The sequence below is a fragment of the Zonotrichia leucophrys genome, chromosome 12, assembly GCF_028769735.1.
Source record: "Zonotrichia leucophrys gambelii isolate GWCS_2022_RI chromosome 12, RI_Zleu_2.0, whole genome shotgun sequence".
Lineage (NCBI taxonomy): Eukaryota > Metazoa > Chordata > Aves > Passeriformes > Passerellidae > Zonotrichia > Zonotrichia leucophrys.
This window is the reverse complement of record NC_088182.1, coordinates 19,094,656-19,119,442: the sequence shown is the minus strand read 5'-3', so window position 1 is coordinate 19,119,442 and position 24,787 is coordinate 19,094,656. Positions and strand designations below refer to the sequence as shown.

Sequence of the window (24,787 nt, the reverse complement as noted above, 5' to 3'; positions counted from 1 at the left end):
AGTTATTTTCACCTACTGCATTGCTAATGTTGTTGTAATGTCCAATCCCCAAAGACTGTTTTTACCTTTCACCTCTGTTATTTTGACCACATTCTTATATCACATTCCCATTTTGAAAGGCTCTCTTTTATTTTGGAGTTTGAGAGAGAACAATACTTAAATTTCAGAACTCTTTTAAGGGTAACTACTAGAATTCTTTCAAGTAGAAAATAAGATTACCTCTTCATTTTAGGTGTTCTGCGTTAAAAATAACTGATCTAATTCAGACAGACAGTAGATTGAAGCTACCTTAACCTTAAAAAAGTCTCAGGAGTACGTGAGAACCTGAAATCAGTTACAGCCCCAGTGCTCATCTTTAGATGGGACAGCTGGGTGCCTCTAATGGAACAGCCAGCTTCAGGCTCAGACTAGTGAAATAACAGCAACGAAAGCCCCACAGAACTGAAGGAATGGCAGAATGAATTACAAGAAAAATTTTCTTTTGCTTATGACCTAGTTGCCTAACATCGTAACCTTCAAACCTCTAAGACCCGGTTACCTGTTTGTTGGCTTTCAGCACAGTTCTCAGAGTTGCTATCTGTTCCCTCTTGGTGCTCAGCAAGGATTTCAGCTTCAGGATTTCTTCCATAAGAGCTTCCTTGTCTTTGTCCACCACTGGGCCAAGCTCTTGAGTAGCAACGCGCTGCCTGGACAGCTCAGTTGTTCTGTCCACAGCAGCCTGCAGGTGCTTGATCTGATCCCGAATGATAGCAATCAAGTTGTAAATGTTCATCGGTTCCTTCCGAGGATCTGACACAGGGGATGGCAGAGATGACACCGGGGATGGGCTGCTGTCACCACTTCCATTCTCTGCCTTTCCCAGCTCAATAGTTAACAGCCCTTTAGAAAGAAGAATGGGAGACTTTCTTCCCTTGACGTCTGGACTACTGCGTTCACCTTTACCTTCCTTGTAGTAGTCCAGCATCACTCTGTTTGGAGTTTCATTGTTGCACATGCAGACATGGTGGTACAAATTGGCCAGCTCTTCACTGAAGGTGACTAGTTCATCTTGAGCCACGCTGAGGCTGCCCTGTGTTTCTCCAGCGACATCACTGACCTTCTTCAGCTCCTTCTCCAGCCTGGCCATCTGTTCTCTATCATGCCTACTGGACTTTTCCAGTGAGGTGATCTTTTCAGTGAGAGCTTGGCTCTCAGTCTCATATCTACTCTTCTCCTCCTCATACTTAGACTCACATTCTTTGTATTTTGCCTTCAAATTTTTGAGCTCTTCCTTCAGGTCAGTAATTTCTGCCACAGCCACTTTGTACTTGCATTCCAGGATCTCTGGCCCATTGATGTCAACTTCATAATAGTCTCCATCTTCATGGCTATCTCGGTCCTTCTCGTTATCAAGGGCAGACTGACGCTCCTTACTGGCCTGGAGCTTCTTCATGGCATTCAGATTTTCAGTAAGCCTGCCAATTTTCTCATGCTGCTCTGAGAGGGCCCCCCGTGTATTTTCCAGCTGCTTCTGAGATTCCTGCAGCGTTGTTAACAAGTTAACCTTCTCTCTTTCCATCTGAAATGCAGGAACATAGACATCTATGTTAAGGGAATTGTATCACTTAAATGGTTTTAACTCTAAGAGACAGCAACTTAGCCAACAGTCCATATGGTTACAGAAATTCAATCACTTGCACATTATAAGAAAGTCTCCACAAGGTGGAGTCTCTAAAATTATCTCCAGTTACAGTGTTCATAGCCAATTCTTTCCTATCTCCTGGACACTTTTACACATTTATTCTCTAGGTGATGGTCTCATTGTAAAAACTTTCTTTCAACAAGCTAAAGTTCATTGCTATCTTCTAAATTATCAAGTAAATTCTAGAAAACACAGAGTTACTCTATGGTGAAAGCTTGGAACTTTATGAAAGACTCAGAAATACCAAAACCTTTTCAAGTTTTTCTTCTTAAATTTCTCATTTTTAAAAATTCTGACAGCTTTTTGCATAAGGGCTTTTTCTTACGGAACATAATTTAAAACACGTCTGACAAAATATTAGTAGGAAACAGAAAAGTGCGCCTTGTTTTAAACTCTCCAACCTCCTAATTGCACAAATATAGCACAGAAATGCTTGGTGCTGATCACAAATATAGCACAGAAATGTTTGGTGCTGATTAAGACTTTATGCTCTTTGAACTAATTACAGAAAATATGAGTACAAAACTTCTTTTGATGAAGGTGATTGGAGTACCTTTCAATTTTGAAACAAACCACTATTGTTCTTGGAAGTGACATAATGAAGTAGACACAGCAAGTATTGCACAGGAGATGCATTAGAACTTTCCACCAAGGAAAGGACATGACTACCAACTCCATTGCATTAAAAACAAAAAAGAAAGGAAAAGAAAAAAAGCTGTGGTTTTCCACTGACAAACATTTAACACCCTCAAATTCTAAAACAATTGAAGCCTTGAAAAATACAGTATAAACAGTACCATGTGAGATACCAAAAAGACTGAAATTACATCCCAAATGAACTTTAGGAGCTATTTGGAAGTAGACAGCTTTTAGGAAACCCATTTACCTGTACAAGCTGCTGTTTCAGCTTCTGGATTTCAGAAATGTTTAATTCACTCAGAAGATCTGAAACCAGACTTGGGGCTGGAGGGAAGCTTTCATTTTTCTTGGGCGTTGAAGTACTGTTTTTGCCATTGCTGAGTTTGCTGAGGCAGTTTTGTTCAAACCCATTCATGATTTCATCATTATTCGGCTCTGTGGCTTCATCGCTGAACTTCAGCCCATCCAAAGAGATGTTTAAGTGGCTGTTGTACATGGAATCATTGATGTTCATGTAGTGAGACAGCTCCTTCCGAAGGTTGTTCTTCTGCTCCCGCTCTGTCTTCAGTGTTTCCAAGGCCTCCTCAAGTTGGCGCTCAGAGATCTCCTTCAGCCGGATGGCATCTTCCAGCTGGCTATTGAGAAACTCGGTTTCCTCTTCCAGCCTTTTGATTTCATGTTTCAAGCCTTCAAACTCCACCTGGAGATATACAAAGTGGGGGGGGAAATCTCTGATGAAAATGGCTGCCTGCAAGGCACTGAGTCATTCTGCTTTTGAATGTTTGATGTCAATTAAATATTATAGAAATAGAATACTTTTTTCATTTCTGGAGTCTAGTTTTAGCACTATGACTGTAAACATGGCTTACGTAATTTACCTTTACAGAGACTACAGAATAAATTCACTAAGCAAACTGTCAAATGAGCTCATCTATTCCAGCTCAATCAGAACAGGTGGGAGATACAGTGTGTCTGATACAGAAGCATCCAAAACCAGTCTTTCCTGGCTCTACATGCAAACATTTGTTTGATTAAAAAATTCCCTGGCCAGCCTTCCCACAAAGTTAAGCTTCACATTTCCAAAACTGGCATTATAAAGGTACACTTTGACACTCTGCTTCACTGCCATTCAAATACACACCACTGGGTTAAAACTGTGATCAAGCTCTGCTTTGATACATTTTAATTAAAATGTTTTAACATTTCCCTCATTATCATTTCCGCACATCTTGAAAGGGCTACAATTCAGATTCTACACTTGATATTCACATTGATGAGTTTGATGGCATGCTATCTATCACATCTAGTACTGGACTTTTCTAAATCTCTCTTGCATTGAAATTACGTACACAAACAATTCATGTATAATTTTTAATCACCTGGGAGTAGCAGGGAGGAAGCAAACAAAGAATATTCTTCTTTACTCTGAAAGAAAGGAACTCATACCATATGATATCTCACATTATTTATTTTTTGCCAATTGCTAAATAAATTTTAGATGTCAACACAGAGCCACCTGGGAGTGCAGACCAGGAATCAAATATGTTAATTCAGTGTTGCCTGGGAAAACTTGATGGCTGCTTCTAGTTACATGAGTAACTAGAATAATTAAAAACTAGCATAATTAAAAGTTCATCGAGTAGGATTAGGACAAGGTAGAAAATTAATCCACTGCCGTGAAAAGAACAAGCTCTTGGTTCTGTATACTTCCACTAAGATAAAATACTTCAGACTGTAGTCTATTTTCAAAGTTTCCAGAATAATAATACAGCAGTCAATAACTACTAGCAAATATTGAGATAGCATCTGAGGTTAAATTTAGCTCAGGCCAGAGTGGCAGCATTCTCCAGTATTGTTATTCTAGAATGAGAACATGGAGCTGGGAACTTTCACCTGCTGCTCTGAATATGATGAATGAGAAAAAAAGGTAAAATCCAAAAGTAAACAACTACATAGGTTTGATTTTGTCAGTTCCCTCTCTCTTCCAGCCTGCATCAAGAGCATAACAGCCCCTTTTGTCTCTACTACATGATGTCAGAGTGCCCAAAACTGCATAATTAAACCAAATATATGCAGATGAGAACAGGTCCAACCTGGAATCCTGTTTTGCACAGTGAGGCCCAGAGTAATCAACAGAGATACAGAGTTTCACTTGGACATAAATAAAATACATTCGATACCCCACATATCTAGCCTGACAGGGCAGCTTTCATTCATTACACTGAAGGAGTTCTGCAGCAAATTCTACAGAGATTTTACTATGTGCTAACCACAACAGATGGTATTAACATTGAGTTTTCTAAAGAATTTTGATTTCAGGAATATTTTCATGGAACTGTAGAATCAGAGAATAGTTTGGGCAGGGAGGGACCTTAAAATTAATCTCATTCCTCCCCCTGTCATGGGTAGGAACGCCTTCATCTAGACCAGGTTGCTCCTCCAAGCTCTGCCCAACCTGGCCTTGAACATTTCCAGGGATGAGGTAGCTGCAACTGCTCTGGGCAACCTGTGCCAGGGCCTTACGACCCTAACAGCCAAAAATTTCTACTTAATATCCCATCTATCCCTGCCCTCTGGCAGTGGGAAGCCATTCCCCCTTGTCCAAGGTCCCTTTCCAGCTTTCTTGGAGCCCCCTTAGGTACTGGAAGGTTGCCCTGGAGCCATCTCTTCTTCAGACAGAACACCCCTAGGTCTCCCAGCCTGTTTCCAGAGCAGAGGGGCTCCAGCCCTAGCAGCATCTACGTCCTTCACTTTCCCAACTGAACTTTTTTTATGCAATGGAACCGACAGCTACCCGAAGAATAAAAATAGGAAGTCACACACTGACAGATGAAGATAAGTGAACCATGCCAAAGACCACGTCTATCTTAATTAGCTCCACAAATGATAACTCAGGGAAGCTCTTAAGAAATTCCAAGAATGCAGTTTTCTAAAACTCTGGAAATAGCTGGAACTGTACAATTAAACATGGCCTTTCAGACAAGCAGTCACACAGATGTGACAGTGCAGAGCAACTATAACAGCATTCCAGGTTTATTGCAAGTAGCTAGAAGAGTAGCACAGAAACGGAGAGAGAAGATAAGGATAAAGTAGCAATTAAAACATGTTTCAGAAACATGATCAGAAACACTCCTATTTCCAGATACTGTAGAAGGGGAAGGATGGATGGATGGATGGATGGATGGATGGATGGATGGATGGATGGCAGGCATTGTAAAGACACACTGAAAAACTACTGCAGCAAAAGGACTAAAACAAGTAACAAAGCAGAGTGATAGAGACTTTTCTTTCATCAGAGAAAGAGAATGCAATGGAAGGACTTGGAAGTCAAAGTATTATGAAGTATTATGACTGTGTATAGAGTGAGAAAGGACAAGTCTCGGTGCTAAAATGTAGAGCTTATAGTCTCAAAAGTAGTACAAAGATAGAAAATAAGTAGGTGTATGCTCAAATGAGACAGAACCATGCTGTAGCACAGGAATTAACTGGTACTACCAAAGCAATGCCCACTGGTTGGAAAACTTGCCTGACTTTGCTTCAGGACAGACACTTGTTTCTGGAGACAGATGTTTTCCTCTTCAAGTTCAGTATAGTCTTGCAGCAAACGTGCTTCTCGGAATTTATATTCCTTAATATCATCTCGCAGACGGGCCCTTTGGATCTCCACATTTTGGTTGACCTGGGAAAACAAACAAAGCAAAACAAAAATGGTGGCACCTGGATCAACTACAATTCAATTTCAAAATTTTATATCTTTTTTATCTTTTTTATATGCACAAATTCATTGAATTATATTGAAACATATTGAAATTATATATTTTCCCCTCACCCTCCAAAATTACAGAAAACAAAGTCATTTGCACAATAATTAGATTTTGTATTCTTGATTTTCTAACAAATTCTCACTATTGACTCAAAAGAAGTCAAGAAAAAAGCAGCATTTACACTTGTGTTGTTTCACTGACTGTAGCAACCAGAAGTTTTCCAGACCAGAAGTCAGTACCCAAATCTGTTTCAACTTTAACAAGAAGGGCCTTTTCACAAGAGAAAGTCAGAGTCAGATGAGTCCAGATGTTCTTATTTGGACATGTATTTGCTGCTGCTTTTCAACAGACATTTTCTTTATAACCAGAGCAATAAGTTGAAAACATGAGAGAATTAATTCCTCTGGAGAAAGACACTGAGTTAAAACCCATGAAGCCTAAGATCTCAGGTTGAGAAAAAATAGAAACTAGTTGACATAAAATACTCCCGTTCCTTAGCCCCAAGACTTGCGCAGGACTTAACGAAAGACTTAAAAAAAAAAGTTAGCATTGTTTTGAAAGATAAGAAGTAAAAACCAATATATTGGTGTAGTATGACCTTGGGATCTTTCATGAACGTACACAGACACTTGAATAAATTGAGCTGGAACATAGAAAGCTATAGAAATGGCTCACTGCACTTATTTTTCATTTTTTCCAATATTATTTTCCTTCAAGTCCTATCTTCAAACACTTAACTCATACAAAGTGAAAAAGTATGTTCTAAAACATTAACAGAATCTGCTTCAGATATAGGCAAACAGGGAATACAGTTGCCTAAAAAAATAGTATTTTTGTAACTGTGCCCATGATATGATGGAGTAGTTTTCCACACTTCTAATTCAAAACCCCTGCTAGCTGCTGACAGAGGCAGCCTGTCACTTCAGCTGGCATATGGGACCTGCTGCCTGATCTCACCTGTCCTGCAGCCCAAGAAAGCTTCAGCCTCAGGCCTACAAACTCACATTCCCTCTGAGCTCTCCACTCCTGGCCACAGGCATGTCAGTGATGACTAAATATGGTCTCAGCCCTTGAGAGTGTGCAGCAGGGTTCCACTGAATAACCACACAGGTACCAACAGGCACACACAGCACACTGAGATAAGGGAAATGTTTGCAGCTGGAGGATGTGCCAAGAACTGAATCTGGCATGTTTTGAATACAAACACTGAATCCCCTGCAACTGTTAAGACTAATAAACTTAAATTACAATTCCCTCACACGTTAGGTAAAGATTAGACTATATGAAATTGTCTGTTTGTTTTTAGCCTGAAAGAGAGCACAACTTCACAGCACACCAAGAAATCAAAATTGCTGGAACTAGACACTACAGTACACCAATACAAATTACAAGTTGCTATAGCCCATGTTCCATGCCTGAGTAAGTGTTGTCTCTCTATCTTTGCACAAACCCAGGGCCACAGGGAAAGCTAAGGGCTGACATGAATTCACATTTTTATGTCTCCTTAAAAGGTGACTGGAATGTGGCAGTATCTGGAAAGAAAAATCGCCTCCAGTTGCAGTGACACTGGAAGCAGACCAGAAATCTGCTGCTCAGCACACTTTGAGAAGGGACCAGAATCCCTCACAGACACTGTGCTGCCTCTGGAGTAGGCAGTTTTTCTATTAAGCTAGTCTTAAAGGTTGGGAAATACAGACAAAGAGTTGTGTCTGTGTTTCTAGAACTGCTTCCCTGTCTAAGGAGAAGGCATGACTCCAACTCTGTTCCACAAAGTTAAAGGAGAAGTTAACCGGCATGTTTGATCACTTGTGACCGCTTGTACCACAAATCTTCTCTGTCATATCCCAACAAGAAACATCGGTGAATCCCCACATCTCCAGAAAAGTAACCCACATTTCCTCATTGATTTTACCACCAAATATTATCCCGATATTTGTTACTATGTCCTAAAGAAATTACACGAGACACTTGCAGCTGAGGTCACATGGAGTAAGTTGAGATTCAGATATGGACTCTTGCATAGCCTTCCCTCCTGGCAGGGGAGGTCAGCTGACTAGCTTAGGACTAGACAAGATTAGAACCCAGTGCTTCAAAGGAAGGTGCAAGAAAGCTCAGGAGTAATAACTGCTGACTGTTTTATCCATCCATCTGTGGTTTACAGTCTCTGTATTTTACCAGACTGAATTTAAGCAATAGTTTGAGGTCTCAAAACAATAATTTCTGCACCAGTACCACAAAGACTTCAGCTGAACTACAGATTTTGTAAGTAATTAAACTCTTTAAGTAACTTCTCAGCAATTACTTCCTCTTAAAAATATGTGGTTTCAATAGCAAAACAATAAAAGGTCGAAGCGATTATGTTTAAGCAAGCTACACAAACGTAAAAGCCACCGCTTCATGAGAAAAAACTCAAGACTATAAACTTTCCTATCCCTCTCCTTGTGCATTTCAGTGCTTTGTTATAATCCCACACCTTCAGAAATTAAGGAGGAAAAACGGATAAAAAGGGAAATGATGCCACAAATATTTTGCAGTCAGAAAATCTGCATTGGGAATGAAGCAGCAAAGTACATCCAAGGGTCTCTGTGCTTGGCCTAAACAGGTTCTTCTGCTTTTTATGGTAGCAATTCAGGAACTGAGGGAACTGATGTGCAGTACCCACAGGACCAGCATGACCAAACATGCAGCCATGTGTCTGTCAAATCACCTTTCAGCTCAGGAATCTTCCCTTTTTTTGGCTACATAGCACCAGAAAATGTAACAAATCCAAGCTGCAGTGAACCCTGTGCATCTTCGCTCACCTCCTTCAGTTCCTGCGCAACAGAATTAAGGCGTTCATTTTCAGACTGTGTGTTGGCAAGGACATTTCTTATCTGTTTCAATTCTGTCTGCAACTCCATAACCTTCTTCATGTAGTATTCTTCTTTGGTAGCTGATTCTTGAATCAAGGTTTCCTCTCTGCTCTCTCCATCTGCTGCTACTTTCTTGTGGTTGGTATGGGCCTGTCCAAAAGCCTAGGAAAGTCAGAAAACACATTTTTTATCAATAAACCTATAATTCTGCATAAGTAAATTCAATGTTAAGTAGCTGAAAACATTTACCCTCATATAGTTCTTCAAGGCAAAGGAATGTAACCTCTTCCTACATCCTCAGATTTACAAATCCTAATAAGTTGCCAACACTGCGTTCTTGAAAGTAAACCACAGCACCTAAACAGTGTTTTTTGACGCAGAATGCTTAAATAGAACCTCATATAAACCCTTGTGGGAGGGAACAACAATGTAGTGACTCTGCTGTTGAAACACGACTGGCTTTCAGCCAGATGACTGCATGATCAGACACTGCTGCACATGCATATTCTCTATAGTGGGGTTAGATTCACTTCTGCAAAACCAGAATCACTGAGAACACATCTGGCATAAGCAGCCTGTTCCCTTTCCCAGGCTGGGAGCTCCCAGCAGCTGCTCCTGGCTGGTAGATTACAGCCCCCTCCCTTGGGCTTGAAGACGTTGGCAGGGCTGCTCCAGATCCAGGCTAAGCCAGTGGGGTCACACTGGCTGAAGTAGGTCAGCGGACAATCCCCCAGCCAGCTCGAGACATCAATCCCCAGCAGTGTGCCAGCAAAGGTAGTCAGAGGCAGGTCAGAAGTCCAACCCACTTGGCACAGCTTGCCTCTGGCTAGTCCTGACATTGGCATTATTTTGTCTCCTCACATTTCTCTGGGGGGGGGGGGGTGGTCTTCATTTTGCTTGAAACCCTTGCAGGTGATGGTCCCTGTGGTAGTGTTCTCCACACGTGCTCCCAGCCCACACAGACACCCCAGCTGCTGCGGGGCAGAACAGCCTGTGGCTGTCACTGGCACGTGCTGGAGAGCAAAGCTGGCCACTTCCAGTAGTTCTATTTGTAACACACAGCCCAGCAGAGCGGCCATATTCAACAACATTAAAAATGTGATCTTTTAAGTGTTGCACACGCTTGCACCACAATTCAACCCAAGGAGCTTTTAGGTGTCACAGTATCTTTTCAGGATGCCAAAACATGGCAGATTTTCCCAGTCAACATTAATATCACGTCAAGTCAAGGACAGAGAAGCATCTCATGAAACTCCTTATCTAGTCATGCATTTTCAATTGATGCCAGCTCTTCAGAAAAATACTGTCAGAGAAGAAAAAAAATCTGCTTTGAAGAGAAACAGATTTCAGTGTTTTATTACTTCTGTATATTGCAGCAGGCACATTAATAGCACAGAAACTACTGATTATACCAGGGCTGAAACAGCTGATCAAGTATGCTAACTCTGCCTATGATTAAAGGCACACAGATATTGCTCCTATCAGACTAAATTTTATTTCAAATAAGCAAGTCAGAGATATAGGAGACAAATATCCATTGGAGAAATTCTAGCCAGATTCATCAAGATAACCTACGGGAAACTAAAAAGTGCCATATTTCAGACAAAAAGCACCATCTGGTGCTGTCAAGTCCTTGTCAAATGAATTTCAACAAAGCAGCTTAAAAGCCTAATACCCAAGATCTCCATAAATGTTAAAGGGATAACAAAAAGCACACTAGCTCCTCAAATACACTATTTTTTTCTGTAATAAACTAAGATCCACCTTTAGAGATCAGTATGGATGACAAATCTCTGGCACAGAGAAAGAGACAATGGGTATCTCTTTGCCCAGTGAAGTAGCACCATTTGCTCAGCTGCAGGATGCCAAAACAGCAAATGGAAGTTCAGGATGCTTAAAGCCACAGCTGATCACCCAGACCTCAGAGTCCAGGCATGATTCCATCAAGGAGCTCAGTAATGTCACTAAAGGAGGGATTCTTAAGAATAATTGTGGAGACTCTGGAGGGCATTCCCTGGTTTAGGGACACACAAGAAGCCTCCCTCAAAATGCTGTTACGACCCCATTGTCTCCTTCCCTTGTTCCTATGTCCCTGAGCCACTCCTACTCCCTGATGGCCCTTATCTTTGTACTGCCCCAAGACCAGGGTCACCCTCAGGGTCCCTTGGGAGAGAGAAATGTGGACCCTCCATGAGTGCGTGCCTGGGACCTGAAAATGTTACTGGGCAGCTGAAGAAAACATCTGTGGATACCATGCAAAGGCCCTTTTTGCTTCCTTACCCTGGACTTTATTAGCAACAATAATGGCTGCAACAAATAATAACTAATTTGCTTGTGAAAGTTCCATGGCAGATGCTAGGCCATGGGTTTCTTTGATATCTGGAAAGAAAACGTCATCATTTTGCCCAAGTCACAACTGACAGGGAGTATTTAAACACAGAAACTGCCATAGAGGATGATACTTTTTAAAAATCCAATATCCTGTCTTCTACAGAGGCTAATGCCAGATGCTTCAGAGAAAGGTACAAAAAACCACATAATCTCTTCAAGATGGGGATTACCTTAAACTTTAATGGAGAATGCCTAATTTGGGAAAGCTACTAACTTTGAGTTACCCATGTAAAACACCTCCTTATTTTTCAAAGGTTTATGCATTTTTTGGCCTCAGTATAATCCTACAACAATGAATTCTACATATAAAATCTTACTCTTATATGACAGCTTTTCATCAGTTTACAAGTTTCCCACATTTCCATAAAAGAACACATATTTTTGCTCAGGCTTGAAGGTGTGGTGTTAATCCCATGGTCAGCTGTCAATCACTCACTATTTTTTGAGACATAAATCACAAGTCTCTAGTCTCTGGTGATGGCAAGGTGAAGTTCAGTAAGTTATCCACATTTATGTGTGAGAGGTTTTTCCATTCACTACAGCAGACTCCCTTTAGAGAAACTGCCTTTTATTATGGCTTGTCCCAACAGGCTGACCCAACCAAATGGAACTGCTCACACACAGTAACTGCAGAAACAAGCTCATGGTCACTCCTACCAAAGCATGCTGCTGCTCCTTGTGGGCTCCAGTTATTTCTGCAATTAAGGCTGTTATTTGCTCACAGCCAGCATGCTTGCGAAGTGTCAGCTGAAACCCTGCCGTTAGCTTGAGTATTGCTGCCTGGAGTACAGAACTGTGTGTAAACAGCCTCTAACATAGGCAGAACACGAGAAACCTCCTTCAGAGTCATAGCCATCAGGACAGACAGCCTTGGAACAACGCAAACTGTGTGCATTTGTAAGACAACAATTGAAAAGCCCTTCCATTCCAACCAAGCTTTGTTATCTCTCTTATATGTATTTAGAAACAACATCAGACAACACTGTTACAAGACATTTTCATAACTCCTATGGAGAACAGGAAATTAACTTTTAACAGAACTGTGCAAAATTACAGGGCAAAGCAATTACCTGCCATAGCTACAGCCTAGACCTGTCTTAAATCAAGCTAGGAAAACTGACTTTTTACTGCTATGCACGAAACGCCTAAACCTTCATACGTGCTGGAGTCCAGCATGTGCCCATTTACTTTTGCTTTAACATTATCTAAAGCACAGGAACAGAAGTCAGTTACCTTTTTCTTCCTCCTCTTCCAAAACCCCTACTTCCATCTACTAGGGAAGAAAACTGTTCACAGTTATACTGGAATGATAGACTTTGGAGTATCTCTTCACAAAATAAAAGTTTCTGATGCGAGGGCTGCAAAACATCATGTTCTGCTCAACAGCTGCCTCTAGGAATTACGAGACATTAATGTTAAGGGATTATCAAAATTCTTATCTTCCAGATTCCCAAGACCAGGGCAAAAGTAAAATCAAAGAGTTCATGAACCAAAATGCTGTCTTACTATTTGCTCAGCTGTGCTTGTCACTGCACTGGAAAGCACTTTTCTGAACAAAGGTACAATTTACTCACAACTATCTCTTCAGAGAGCTGCACGGGACACACATCAAAAGCCCTCCTTGGGTTTAACACTATCTGAAACCAACATAAATGAAACTCTACCCCCAACACACAACCTCAAATTCTGTCATACACAACTCCAAATTTTGTATAGCCACTCACCTCTGGACCAGGCAAACATGGAACATTTCCCAGCGGGGACTCGCAGTTATGTGGTGCAAGTGCACTGAATGATTCAGATGATAATTTTTGGTCCTCACTCATAACCTGCTGCCAAAGCTGCAGATCAGCTCAAACCCTGTCAGGTTTCCTTTGGTCAAACTGCCATCCCCTACCAGCTACACCAGTCTGTGAGGTCCTTCTCCTCTTCCTTCAAATACACTAAGACAGCATTGCCCAAAGGCCAATTACAACATCCTGACACATACAGAAAATTTACCATAATTTGCTAGTGAAGGTTTACCAAAATTAGTATCGAAAATGCTATTAAATGCACTTTCATGTCTACAGAATTACTTACATCAGCAGACTTAAGGCATGTAGAAAATACATGCTATCATATTCTTAAATAGCCCAGAAAATATCATTGCTAAATTAAGGAGATTACTACAAATTTCAGATGATAACATCTTAAATCTCAAGAATTTAAAGCTCTCCACAACAATTATGAATGGAAAAAAGAATCTGGACAGCAAATGGATGAGGCATACTCATCCAAAAACTGCAATGCTATATAAAATGGTCAAACCCAGTTCACTTCAAATGAAGCCCTGGATCAAGCTACATTTAGACTGAGTTTAAAGTACTGATTTCCAAAAGACAGACTTAAAAAAAGGTGACGCTTCCTCTAGGTTTGATGATAATACAGATTCATCTGTTTATGTTGCAGGAGGAACAAGATCCCAATCATGCAGATGCAGATAAGCTTTCTGCATGAAACCCAGTACACTGAAGGAAGCTTTCATATAAAACTCCAAGCTTTGAGAAGAAAGTTTTCTCAATTCTGTGAAGTTTAGCATACTGCTAACATATTAAGTTCTTAAAAACATTGTTACAATTTTAAACATAATCTTTTGAAAGAAGTTCTTTATCACAGTGCAGCTGTTCATGGAACAAGTGAAATGCGAAGAATCTCTGAAACACACTTCTTAGGGAATTCCAAACGCTTCTCTCAGAACAGCTGCTGTGATATGGCAGATGCAGATTGATCTCAGCCGTGCTCAAAACAAGACTCTCAGGCCTTCAGGAAAATCAGAACAGTTCTGCCTTATTTGCCTCTATAATCTGTCACACCAGACCTCTACTTAGCCCAAAAGTCATCCAAAGTATGCTGGTTATGCTTCCATATTTTCTGGGATCCTGAACTAGTCTGCTAAAAACAAGAGTAACACAAAATACTGGGATGCCACTATCAAATAAAACCTCCCAAAGAGATGCTGGAAAGGGCTTTTTCTGAACAAGCCCTGTAAGATCTCAAACCCTCTACTAACCTCTGCAAGGAGGCAATGTTCCTAAAGGCCTGCCAAGAGCTGATCAGAATCCGGATGCTGCAAGGGACTGCTGGAGGCTCTGGAGGCTGCCCTGCACTGTTTCTAGAGCACTACCTTCTACACACATCAAAACACAGCAACTAGGAAAGGGCAGAAAGAGAGTCCCATGGATACTTAAAGCTGACATACTAACAAGGAAAGTCACAGCCCACTGGCCTTGAGATGACACAGATGAACAGAGGAAGTGACATCCCACTCATACTCAGTCAAAATCACAGGGAGGTTCCTGTGCCATGCACAAATACACCCAAACAGTCAGATAACAACACAAATATTTCAGTGAAGGAGTTTCATAAAATAAGTTCCTTAAAAATTCATTTATCATCCAAATCTGAACTTGTATTCTCTATTTAAAGGAGTAAGGAGGGAGCAGAGAGAGACAATTGCTTATGCACAAGACGAAAAAATAATAAAGAGGGAGAAAAACCTTAAAAGAGCACAGAACTCCACAATACAAATCAACTTCTGGACATCACTGATCCCCATGCTCATTTCTTCTCCAGTGAAGACTCCTCTGCCTGTGCACCTCATTTCTTCCCATTTTCCAAGCTGTGCATCCAGCCACACATGATGCTGAAAATGTCAACCAGCAAGGGCAGTCCTTAGTAAATGTCACACTAGCCTTTTCTCTGCAGTGAAACACTGCTATATGATGCTAACCATCCTCAACAGATGAAGCAGCATGAGGCATTAACCCTTTCCTTCACTCACACAGTGATGTTTAATTGATGTTTCAGCCCTTCTTGCTATCACAGTCACATTAACATGGCTGCTGCACCACCATAAGCAGACTAGAACATGCATAAGTTTTTCAAATAAGCACATTAGGAAGAAGAAGAATTAGTTTTAAACTCATTGACAAGAAAAGCTGACAAAAACACAAGAGAAAGGCAATAAAGGAGAGCTTGTCTGAAAAGAATCCCTTGCCTTTCTCAATCAAATTTGAAAAGCAGAGTGATGCCCATGTGCATGCATGCACCAGAAGAGCAGTACCATGTACATCCACCACCAGAGGAAACACCGCGGTGCCTATTCACCTTTGGGGTGAGGTTTGAGAGCACTCTAGTAGATGTGTTTCTGTTTCTTTTGTACTGAAGATCAAGAAGGATTTGCAGAAACTGCCCCTTTTAGAAAGCTATGATTAGCTACTTTTGCAGTGAAAGAATGGTTTACCCATAAAAATTAAATAGAACCCAAGCCCCCAGTAAAAAAGGTGCCATTAATCAAGATGTCCTTTTTTTAAAAAATAAGGATAAAAGTCATGAGACTAAACATTAAACAGGACATATTCCTTCAGATGCTCTCTACCACTACTCAAGAGAGATTCAAGTCTTTTTTCAGGAGGCTTTCTACCAATTAACAGATATTAGCACTCATCCTTCCCCTCCTAGCAGCAGGCAACAAACTGTGATCAAGGTACACATGCTCTCTCCCTTTGGTGTAAGGGAATAAAGCCAGCTCTGCCAGGAGTCATTTCTGTCTGCTCTGACTTCCAAGCAGAGGTCCTGGAAAGCCTGGAGTTAAAAGCCAAGGACATTAGTCACAAAGTATTTAATCCACCACTGTCATTCATCACAGCCAGGAAAGACTGTGGGCTTCACTGCTCTTGAAGATGTGAATGCTACTTTAGTTTCAAAGTTTGTGCTATAAATTAGCTAAATACTTATCCTCCCAAAATGTGGTCTCTGTCACTTATAAACACATGTGACTACTGACATCAAAAGTACATTTCCTGACATGATGGAGCATTTCCTCATCCCCAGTGTCCTGCTCTGGGGACAACCGGCAGGATGGTGTCCCCATGGCCACCTCAGAACCTGCTGCTGCCTTCATCATTAATCAACTTCCCAGGAAAGCCACACAATCAGCAGACCCCTGCACAGCCCACCAGCAAGTCCAGCTGTTGCCAGCAACTTCAATGGGCACTCAGCCAAAGCCTGGGGTTTCAGTTTTGGTTGTTTTCCTTGTTTGGTTTGTTTGGTTTTTTTTAAAGAAAAATTCCTATAACTGTAACAGGGAAGTAGAATTAAAAAGGACCCAATTGCATTCTTCTGAGTATAAACCAGAGAGGAATGGAAGTTTTGGTGAGCATTCATTTCCACTTTCTTAAAAATAAAGAAAAGGTGCATGACAGGGGTGCATGAGGTGGAATGACACACAAGTCAACAGAAAAAAGTAGTCCTTTCAGGATAATTTTAGATCTGATGGGTTAAGAAAGAACATAAAACAAGCTATCCGGAGGCATCTTTCTCTGCTGTGCATCATAACAGATCAATGAACTACTGCAAGGAACATCTACACAGCTCCAGACCAAGCCTTAAAGAAAAGAAAGATGGAAATGTGTAGGAGAAGGAGTTGATGCTGCTGAACATCAGCACTATTCAGGAGCTAGACAGCAGAGGAGACTAGAGATTTCTACTTACAATTCCAAAGGTTCCCCTTACCTGCCCACTGTGATATCAAAACATAGGTGAGACTCACTCTTCCCAGACATCACACTGCAGGAAATTTGATCAAAAATTGCTCCTTTTTAAACCCTTCTGCTAAATTTGATGGAATTATTTATTTGTACAGGCCAGTTCACAACGTTGGCTGATCCTGTTAAGCAGGTCATTGGGTCATCTTCCCCTGCATATGAAAGGAGAAGTGACTGCAAATGGACTCTTTATGGTAGTGTCTTGTTAAGACTGTGTCTCCACTGCAGGCACTTGAGCTAAGCACCTGTCAGGACACGCATTACAAATAATTGTGCAGAAAATTGATGTGGGTATTATCTACAATGAAATAATTTTTAGGAACTGAAAATCAGGTGCAGTGATCTGTAAGTATTACACTAGATCTCTAGCAGCTATCTCAAAGAATAATTTCAATAAAGCCCATAATTAGTCCTGAGAAGATATGTTATGAACCTTCAGAGGGTGTAACAGAGGGTGCCTCGCATAGCCTTTATTGTAAAAATTCCTAGAAGAAAATCTTTCATCTAGTGTTAATAATCAAATGATACCCATTGCTGTTCAGTAAGTGCCTGATCAATAAATCACTGGAAAGTGAGCAAATGCATCATAGAGTACCTCTGCTGACACCCTTTTGCCTTCCTTCTCATCCTCACCTTTGATAAGAATAATAGAACAATACTTTTTTTACTCTTGTCAAAAAAAGGGAACAATGCAACCTTGGAGAAATAGATATAGCTAACAAAGCAGAAGCCATGCAAAACAATGATATTACACTTCCTCAAAAGTGAGGGTTGAAAAACAGTCACCTAAAAAGGACATCAGAAATTGAAGACCACAAAAGAAGACCCCAAAGAACACATTAGGACCTCCAATAAGGAGGGCAACTATGTAAAAGAAAGTATCACGTATGCATCAAGTAAGCAGGAAGAGCTAATGAATACATAATCAGAGTTTACCATTAAACCTCTGTTTACCAGGGCACTTAATCAGAGCAGGAATTCTCCAAGTGACCATGGCTGCAAAAAAGAACACCTGCTTTCTAATACTCAAAACTGCGTTAGACAGTTTCCATCTGGCTAATTCTGGTACCACCTTAACCTATCCTGTGGCAGTGTGGGGCTTGGAGGCTGGATGGACTTAAAACACAACATTTCCACTAAAAGGTCCCGCAACAGCATGAAAGAAAAGTCAAATGAGATCTCAGTCCTCTAAACATGTAACTGTCTGTCTTTAAAGTTAGGAGGAGTTATACCTACCTAAGACAACTCATAAACTTACTAAAACCAACTTATACTTAACAGAGCCAGTATATGCATTGTGTCCTTCACATTAGACCAAAATGGAAATAGTTTAACTGCCCCCCACACGACTTGCATGAAAAACCTTTGTTTTTCTACCTGAACACAACATTTTGCCTGCAGTCTGTTAGGCATATACACTGGAATGTGTGTGGCCTTGCAAGTAGCAGGTGTGACCGAGTTCCTCTTGGCAACTTGGATCTCTGGACCAGCACCACTACCTCCTTCATCCACAGCCCAGCCCACACACAGCCTGTGGCCAGCCACCACTGGGGTGCCAGTACAGCCACACAGATCTCAGCTCCTCATCTGCTCCTCACCATCGCAAAAGCTCTCACACTTCCATGAGTTTGGGAGTAGGCTCTGTCTCCCACATACAAATATCCCCAGGGGCCAAACACTACCATAAACTACACAGCAGGTGTAGATTCACAAACAACAGCTCGAAGGAGATTTGGTACCTTCAGGGAAGTTGTGAGGCTTTTCAAAACATTACATCACTTCCCACCACGTCAGCCCACTCCATACTGACATACATCAAGCATCTTCCAAATCATCATGCAACAGTGAAGATTTGTGCACGCTCCAGGAAAGAGTCCAGTCCTTAATCTGGCTTTTGTTTTGTTAAAATAATGGTCTACACTTTCTTTGGAGAAAGCCCAGTTAACACAAAATAATTCTAGACTGCCTTCCATAAAATGTTGTAGTGTGAGCTGGAGAAGGACTATGCCTTCCAGAGTGTCCCGGCAGCACAACCCTACAGCAGAGCTCAGTTCCCCTTAGGTACCTGTTAAATAATACACTGTAAGGAAACAAAGTGACATTGTAGAAATTTGAAGAATCGGGCTACCCATCTACAGCTGTAAAAGCCTGCTGAACGTGCCTCAACATGATTAACTCCAGAATTCAAAAAAGCTGCTGCAAGATTATGAACTACTTTTCTATAAAAGGAACATAAAAATAAAGCACAAGATATAACATTGTTGCTCCCACACAAGAAAGATTACTTATTACATATGAGCACAATCCACTTATGCAACCGATGTTGAAGTGTAGGCTTCTACAAGGTCAACCAAGAATTTAAGCTGGCACCAAAGGAACTGCTCCCTGGCTCAGCAGACAGTCCCAAGAAATCAAGTTTAACCTCTCTTTCACCTCCTCTGCCCCAACCCAGCACCTGAAATTAGAAAACCAAGAAGACAATTGTTTTAACTGGGAGCAAGATTAAGAGGTTCAGGATGAGAAGACACTCCTTCCACTCACTCTTTAATTATTGGTAACCAAAGGAGCACACACACACAGAGGTGATGGTAAACACTTTCCATCCTCTTCACTGGCTTTACTTCCCAACCAAGGATGTTTCATCTGTATGGATAACAGTAAGCATGAAATCCTCCAGACATTCAAGTAAATGTTTTCCTTTTTTTTTTTTTAATACAATAGCTAATAGCATACAGCTCTCATTGCAAGAGGACTCCTCCTAAGAACAATGCTTGCCTGCTGTGCAGGCACACCCACTCTAGAAATAACACAAGGAAGTAAGTTGCATCCTGCAAAACATATGTAATGTACCGCTTATTACACTGCTGCTTATTTACCAGTATAGTGGCTTCCCCTGGTTCTGACAATAACAGAAGCTTCCAGGAAGAAACTCCACAAGGAGTCAGAAATATGGCTGCAGAAACACAGCCCAGTACATATAAATACCTACTAGTTGTTGGTACCAGAATGTCCAGGGCATGAGGCACTTTGCGGGGAAAAAAAATTTTACAATCTCCGACTAATTATTTAAAATACCTAAGCAGATTTTGAATTACTGAAGTATTAAAGGAGACTAATGCTAAGTGTGGAATTACTTCCCGCATATGTCCAAGTTACCAGTGCTCACGTGAGCTCTGTTGTTCATGTACTTTCATGCAGAGAGCTTTATAAAAACCAAAACTACCCATCAGGCTTTCTGGTTTTAGTTGTCTTCAATCATTCTCACAGAGGTGTGCACACGTACACGTGCACAACTGCACAAGGCATTTCATCCAATGTACCATTGGTAGCTAATTCTGTGTGGCAAAACCAGACATTTTCTTGTTATCTAATTGCCCTTTAATTAAGACCTCATTACACCTGAATAACAAATTTATTTCTCCCCTAGAACCTAAGCAAAGGTCCAGACAGTTTAACCCAAATACAACTGCATAATCTATTGTGTCCTACTAGCACAGTATTTTCAACAAACTCCAGAGGAGTCTCTCGATTCCTTCTGACATGTTCTACTTGTAACCTACATCCAGGAAGAGTAGACATATTTGAGCCTCTATTTTAAGGTTTAGGTTAAAAAGCAAGAAGGGAGAGGGACAAAACTTGGCCTTCTTCTCGCAATGCAATTTCTACAAACACCCTGTAGAGAACAACTGCCAGCTGCAACAGCCACATGGCCAAGTCACTTGCTGTGGCTGGCGAGGCACTGCCAAGTGCCCTCTGATGTCTGCCTGACAGTAGTGTCAGTGTCAGAAACAATTCAAGGACAGGGTTTTACCATTGCTTAAAAAAGGGAGGACAAGTGCATTTCCATCTGTTCAACTCTGTGAGACACTTTCTGGAGTAAAGGGAGGATTAGGAAAGAGAGATACAAAATACAGGAGGAAGTGAAGCCCTGGTGCATGACTTAAACACTGGCAAACAGGAAACAGAGGCCTCCCTTAGGGCCCCATCCCTGCAGGGGTCCCAGCACCACTGCACAGGAAGGGAGAAAGCCCCTCAGCACATGACAGCACCAGCACGCTGGCAGCTATTTTTACAGGGCCCTGTAAAGATTATAGCAGTCACTGGTCATTTTGGAGCAGAATACCTGTCAAAAACAGAGCAATAAGGGGCACGGTCTTTGCTGGCAAGAGCAGGAGTTTTGGCAAAAACAGACAGCCCAACAGAGAGATCTGCACACCGTCACATACATGCTGAAGATGTTATGGATCCTGCTCCTTTGTTCAAGCCCATTCTAGCAGCATCCAGCACATCTAAAGAGACTACAGGTCATCCTGGGATATGTCACTGCTCTGTGGCCATCTGAGAGGTCCTACACCACCATGACACTACCAGCTGCAAAGCAAGTGCCTCTTCTCTCCAAACATTCAAATACTTTTCATTATTTAAGTTTAGCTTTGTTTTCTACCTTATGAGCAAACCCACAGTCTGCAAAGTTCAGGCCTGATGGTACCACGGGAAGTCAATGAGTCTCACTGCTTGCAAGACAGAGCTGCAAGGCCCAATGTCCAAAAAAAAAAAAAAAAAAAAAAAAAAAAAAAAAAAAAAAAAAAATTTAATCCCCGCCAGAAACCAAAATGGAGCTTCAGAAAACACCCAAACAAAGCCCACAATGTTCTGTCCTTGCCAGGAATGCAGCAGCAAGCAAGCAACAGCAAAGGGTCAAGAAAAAACTGTCCTCAGATTTCAAATTAATCTAACACAATTGCTGGCTACTGAAAAGGGAGCAGAATTAGTTAAAATAAATGACTGAATAATAACAGGACAAGAGCCTGATTATTATTGGACATGGCAAAGGGTGATCTTTTTTTGGTTAATTACAAGACTGTAAAGAGAAGTTGTATAGATTTTTAAATTATTGGCTGAACTGTATAGCACCTTGTCAAAGAAGAAAAACACAAAAATTTCTTCAAAGTTAAAAGATGCATAAAAACTCACAGGATTCAACACAGAAAGGATGGAATTACCTAACTCTTCAGTAAATTGCACAGCAAACATTAATTACACACAAAGAAAAATTAGCTATAGTTAGAAATTAACAAAAATATGGATCATTACAAGTTCCAAAGAATGTCTTGATAAAGCTCTGTCTTGGGAGTCCAAGGCCAAGGTCTAAAACCTGAAATGACAGCAGTGCTTCAGAGGATCCAGTGAAAAACAAGGAAGAGTTGGAAGAGCACGATGAATTCACACACAGTGAGAAACTGCCAAAACCATTAGAAAGGAAATTGTCAAAGATAAGAAACTTGAATAATCTACAATGTTATTTTATCCTAAAGCCTTGGACATTCAGAATTAAAGGGCAGTAAATTAAATCTGTGAATTTTGGAGACTTTGAAAGCAGATCACAGAGCTCCTAAAATACAGCTAAGTCAAACCATAAATAAATCTTATATTTCATTAAAGAATTAATTTACAAATAATAATATTGAGACTTTGTAAGTACACATAAGGGAATTATTTTTTTCCCCCTCCAGACAAATTTAAAAATAATTACATGTTCTTCATCATCTCAAGAGATAAGAATCTCCACGGTTATTCACTTCCAACTGCAAACCCAGGTATGAAGTGCTACTGATGCATGTCCCATATGATTCCACACCTCCTGTGTAAAGGTGTGCAGAACTATGTGGTCTGTGTGGTAGGAAATAAATACAGCCACCACAAGAAAAATAAAATCCTGGCCACGAAGAGCAGACCACAGACTGCAACAACACAAGACAGAACTGCATACACAGAGGTAAGGGCTAAGTTCAGACTCTCTTTTTATAAGAAGTACTAATGAAGAGACAATAAAGTATTACTCAAAAATAAAAATGAAGCATCTTTCTTCCAAATAATGGATCTGATTTTATTTTGTACTCATAATTTCACCACACCCCTGATTTCAGCCAGGCAGGACACTGCAGCAAAGCAGAGCTGAACAGCAGGAAGCAGAAGGAATGTTTACATTCCTGAGCAGTGCTCTCACTGCCAGATCCACTGAAAAGAAATCAATGTTATTATCATCTTTTAAAAAAACGCATACAGGAAACCTCATTTGGAATTTTGGACATGTAAGGGACTATCACTGCTTAATTGTTCCAGACAATAATTCAAAGGCCACTTGTCACCACAACAGCTGTTCGACCAGCTCTTCTGTTTTGTCTATGTTTTTGTTTTCTTAGATGGGGAACGTCTGTGACAGATTCATTCATGTCTGTCACCATCCTCCAGCAAGAGGCCCTTCATGTGGTTGCTAACTGAAAATGCATCTTAAAACAAATAAACACATCTTAAGTTCTGATCTCACGTTCAGTAGGAACGCAATGCAGGTTTTGTTGCCTCTATTAATAATTTAAACATCTCTATGAAGGTTCACTTGCCCAAGGTCACACACCTGAGGAGGTGATACATGTGAACCCCTCTGCCAGCACCCCTCACTCTTGCACTTGGGTGAGGACCAGACTATTCAGGAGCCATCCTACTCCTAGGCCACAGACAGATCAAGAAGGCCCACACCAGGTCTGATCTTTGTAGTAATGGTACAGACACTGCTATATAGAATCATAAGTGAACAGGATGGGAAAAAAAAGTCTTACATAATAAGGATTTTAATAGAATTTTATATAGTAATATAGTTCAGATCCTATTGCTAGAATCCCACTGAAAATCTCCAAATTACTCTTTTCCCCTCAAGGAATTTGCGTAAAAACACGGAATCAAAGCAAGCTTCTGGATATCTTTCATTGATAAGCTGCGCACAAATTTCTGTCCCCATTACTGCTCCCTCCTTCCATCCTATTTGACTGCATTTCTTTAAACAAATCCACATATTTAAGAGCAAATAAACATTTTGACTGCATCTTGCTCTACACAGTAGTTCCCCCAAGGAGAGGCATAAAAGCCTAGTCTTAACATGGGCTCAAAAGGCAGTCTCCTCCTGTTCTCAAAGGTGAATTTTGTTATTTAATAATCCAGTTCAGCAATTCCAAGAGCAGTGAAAAGTTAACCCCCCTTCATTGATTAATGTTGCGGCAGTAGCCTCACGCAGTAACAGTAATTTAAACTACAGTTTTACACACACACCTGCCTTGATTAAAACAAACCAATCCATACTGCCAAGACTCTTTGCTTTCATTCAACACTTAATACAGCGCATGGCTGGTGGCTGGTGAGTGGACAGCCAACAGCATGGACCCAGCACACACAGTCACAGGCAAAGGCATCTCCCATCACCACAGTATCCAGGGTCAGGACTTCAGCAACAGCTACCTCCCAAGTTTCATATGGTATGAGCCATACTAGGAAGTGGTAAATAACTACTTCTCCATAGACCTCATAGGGGACTTTGGAGTTGTATCTACAGGCAGATCAATAAAAAAGCGTGAGTCCTCTCCACACACAAACCATCCCAGGACCTTTGCTGTACAGGTTGGTTGGACAGTGGCCCAAACAATAAGCTGTTTTCAGAAAACCAGGGATTCATCCTCTTATGTGGCATGAGGGAGGGATTAAGCCTTAATTTAGCACCATTTAGAAAAGATTACCCTTTAATTGCAATAGGAGTTGGCAGACACTGGCAGCAATGAAAAGCCTTTGTCCTGCAAAGCTTCCAGGCAGTCAGTGACAGCTCCCAGGCCAGCAGCAGAGAGCCAGCCCATGCTGTCCCCAGTCAGCTGCTCAAGGCCACTGGACCGATGGGGCAGAATGCGGGAGCCACACAGCTGCATCACAACTGCAGAGACAAACCCCTCATTGATTGGCATTCATTGGGTAGGGTTTGTGGGGCTGCCACAGTGCACTGAGGAGCCAAAGCTGTCAGAAGGGCTCAGCTGCCAGTACCACCCAGAGCCC

General features: G+C 41.1%; 1 protein-coding gene across 2 annotated transcripts in view; it reads right to left on the bottom strand.

Moving 5' to 3' along the window:
* BICD2 (BICD cargo adaptor 2) overlaps positions 1-24,787 on the bottom strand; it is a 50,245-nt gene that overhangs the window by 11,983 nt on the left and 13,475 nt on the right. For both annotated transcript variants that reach the window (XM_064723807.1, XM_064723808.1), the window contains exons 2-5: positions 8,886-9,098; positions 5,847-5,999; positions 2,568-3,020; positions 539-1,558 (exon numbers count right to left, since the gene is read on the bottom strand). In XM_064723807.1, coding sequence (XP_064579877.1) covers positions 539-1,558; positions 2,568-3,020; positions 5,847-5,999; positions 8,886-9,098 — 1,839 coding nt within the window. The remainder of the gene's footprint in view (positions 1-538; positions 1,559-2,567; positions 3,021-5,846; positions 6,000-8,885; positions 9,099-24,787) is intronic.